The 2,525-nt window shown below is 33.1% G+C and overlaps 1 protein-coding gene across 2 annotated transcripts in view; it reads left to right on the plus strand.

The window, feature by feature from the left end:
* SYNCRIP (synaptotagmin binding cytoplasmic RNA interacting protein) overlaps window positions 1–2,306 on the plus strand; it is a 25,106-nt gene extending 22,800 nt beyond the window's left edge. The window contains exon 12 of one of the 2 annotated variants that reach the window (XM_053972991.1): window positions 454–2,306. In XM_053972991.1, coding sequence (XP_053828966.1) covers window positions 454–492 — 39 coding nt within the window. In that variant the 3' untranslated portion in view covers window positions 493–2,306. Of the gene's footprint in view, window positions 1–450 lie in introns of both variants that reach the window. The other variant, XM_053972990.1, reaches the window with a different exon arrangement.
* Window positions 2,307–2,525: the final 219 nt, after the last annotated feature.

Raw genomic sequence — 2,525 nt, forward strand, 5'->3', positions numbered from 1 at the left:
AAGTAAGGATTGCACCTGAAAGTTGTGATCTTTTTTAAAAATTGTGCCTAAAGCAGTTAGGTCATTGAAATTCATACTAGATCACAAGTCATATTATGCTTAGACTTGATTCAATTTTCAACATGTTTTCATGATGACTATAACCATCAAGTTTTATATCACTGTTACTGGGAATTTTCTATAATGTAAAGTTGTTTGTGACTCAGTGCGCAAAACCTTAGCTGTTGATTCAAGGTTTAAAGCTTAACTTTTAAAGTAATACCAGTTTGTGACAAAATGGTAAAACACCATAGCAAAATTCCAAAGTTAGTGGCAATCAGAAGGTAAAAATGTTCTTGTCTAGTAGTTTTATTTTAAAATAATTCATTTTGCTAAGATTTTATGTTAACAAATGTACAGACCAGAGTTTAAAATGATTTATCTAATTGATTCCTTTTGTTACCTGGCTAGCAGGGAAAAGGGGTCGAGGCCGGTCCTGACCTGTTACAATGAAGACTGACTTGCTATGTGGGATTACACCAGAAGCTTGCAGTGGAGTAATGGTAAGGATATCAAGCAACCTTAAGTATCTCAGCTGTATAGGAGCATATTCTGTTGCAAAAGACCTTCCTGCGAAGATCATGGATTCAAATATGGGACATTTGAACTAATACGTGGACTTTGAAATGGATTTCTTTAACAGTTTTCTCTGCAGTGCAAGTTATTAAACTAAAGCTACTCTATTTCCCCAACGTGTTCAACAAAATCCTTAACGTCTAGCATGGTATCTTAATAAAGAATAAAGTTGTTCTTTAAAAAATCTGCTTTAAGTAGATTTTTCCCCCAAGTTTTCTTAGTTAAGGATTCCAAAAGTGGTATTCACAAATTCTTGCATTTAAATTTTTATTGCAGTGGTATATATGAATACCATCATTGGTATCCTTAAATTTTATTTCTGCTCATGAAGGTTAATCATGATTGTCTATTTAGTAATCACTTACGAATTGTGTTCAGATACAGCAGTTTCAGGTGTAATCATCAGAGCTGGTTAGTCAGGCATTCCAGATAGTGGTTCTTTTCAGAACCTTTTTTAAAGGGTTGGTTAACTACCTCAGTAGCAGAGGATTGAACTATACCCTGTCTGTACTGTACATAGAAAATCTTTGTAGATAAAAGCAAGGCTTGTTTAATATGATATGAGGGTAAGGTTATAATATACCAAATGTAACATTCTTAGTTGCCTTTAGTTCCAGAGGCTTTGTAAGACTTCCTCATGACCATCATAACAGGCCTTGCTTTTGTCGTATTTTGTGGCTGAAAAAGCAGCCTTGCTTCTTCAGATATTGTAGTTATTTGGATGTATAATAGTTTAGCAAGATGTTACTTTTGTAAGACATCAGATGTTCAAAAAAAGTGCATCAGCAACTTGTACTAAATACTGCAGTGTCCCTTTATAAAAGGTCAGACTAAAACTGACAACTGTACAGTGAAGCCTGACATTTGGATATTTTGAAGTTTTTCATAAATCATAGACTAGTATATGGCTGTAGTTTAGCTTTTTAGGTAAAAGGTATGTTTTCATTAGTGCATTTCTTATTGCTGATCACTGTAAAAACATGTGGATCAGCTTTCCATTTCTCTTATGCAGATCATGATAACCTGTAGAGTAGAGTAGAGTACAATCATTTGTGCTATGTTTTTAATTTTCTAAAGCACCTTGATGACAGTGAGTGTTCAGTGGTGAAGCATCCTCTATTGAACAACCCTTAAAAAAAGAAAAATAAAACCAGAACCATGCCAAGTCCAGTTTCATATAGGTAAAAGATAGATAAAATTATGACTTACTTTGGACTTGGCATAAAGAGTTCCCTTAACACCCTTCACAAAGGGATACTGCAGTTATACTACATACCCATAGGCACCACAATGAAAATTGAAGCTTATACCTAATTAAGGTTTTATACACACCAGTTCCCCCAGTAAATGCAAATTTTAACAAAATTAGACATGTCATATGTTGAAAATGCTCATGGCAAACAATCATTTTGCATTCCTGCAAATAAAATTGTTTTATACTGTAAGCTGGAGGCGAGTGTAACTTATTTTTGTAATAAAGTTTTTATTTTTTTTATGTGTCATTAATATAAATGTGTGTTAGTACAGAGATCTTCTGGTTAAAAACTTAGAATCGCACACATTTCAGTATGTTTACTTGTATTTACATAATTTTTAGAATAGTGGTTGCCAATAGCCTGTATGTTTTCACATTAATTGATTTTTTTTTTTGTTATCTTAATAAACCATTTTAGTATGTTGTATGTCAATTACTGGGATAGCTGGGACATAAAGTGTAATTAAAAATTGTCAAGTATTCATTGGAATATGTAAATGTGCCTTGCCAGTTTTGAACTTTAAGACAAAGTAAGTGAACAATGGTGAAATGAGTAGTCAATGCCTAAGAGACATTTGCTACCAGAGTTTCATATACTGCCCTTGCTAAAGAAAAGAAATTTCTTCCTCAAATTCGAGCGTAAAACTTAACAGTT

The sequence above is a fragment of the Vidua macroura genome, chromosome 3, assembly GCF_024509145.1.
Source record: "Vidua macroura isolate BioBank_ID:100142 chromosome 3, ASM2450914v1, whole genome shotgun sequence".
Lineage (NCBI taxonomy): Eukaryota > Metazoa > Chordata > Aves > Passeriformes > Viduidae > Vidua > Vidua macroura.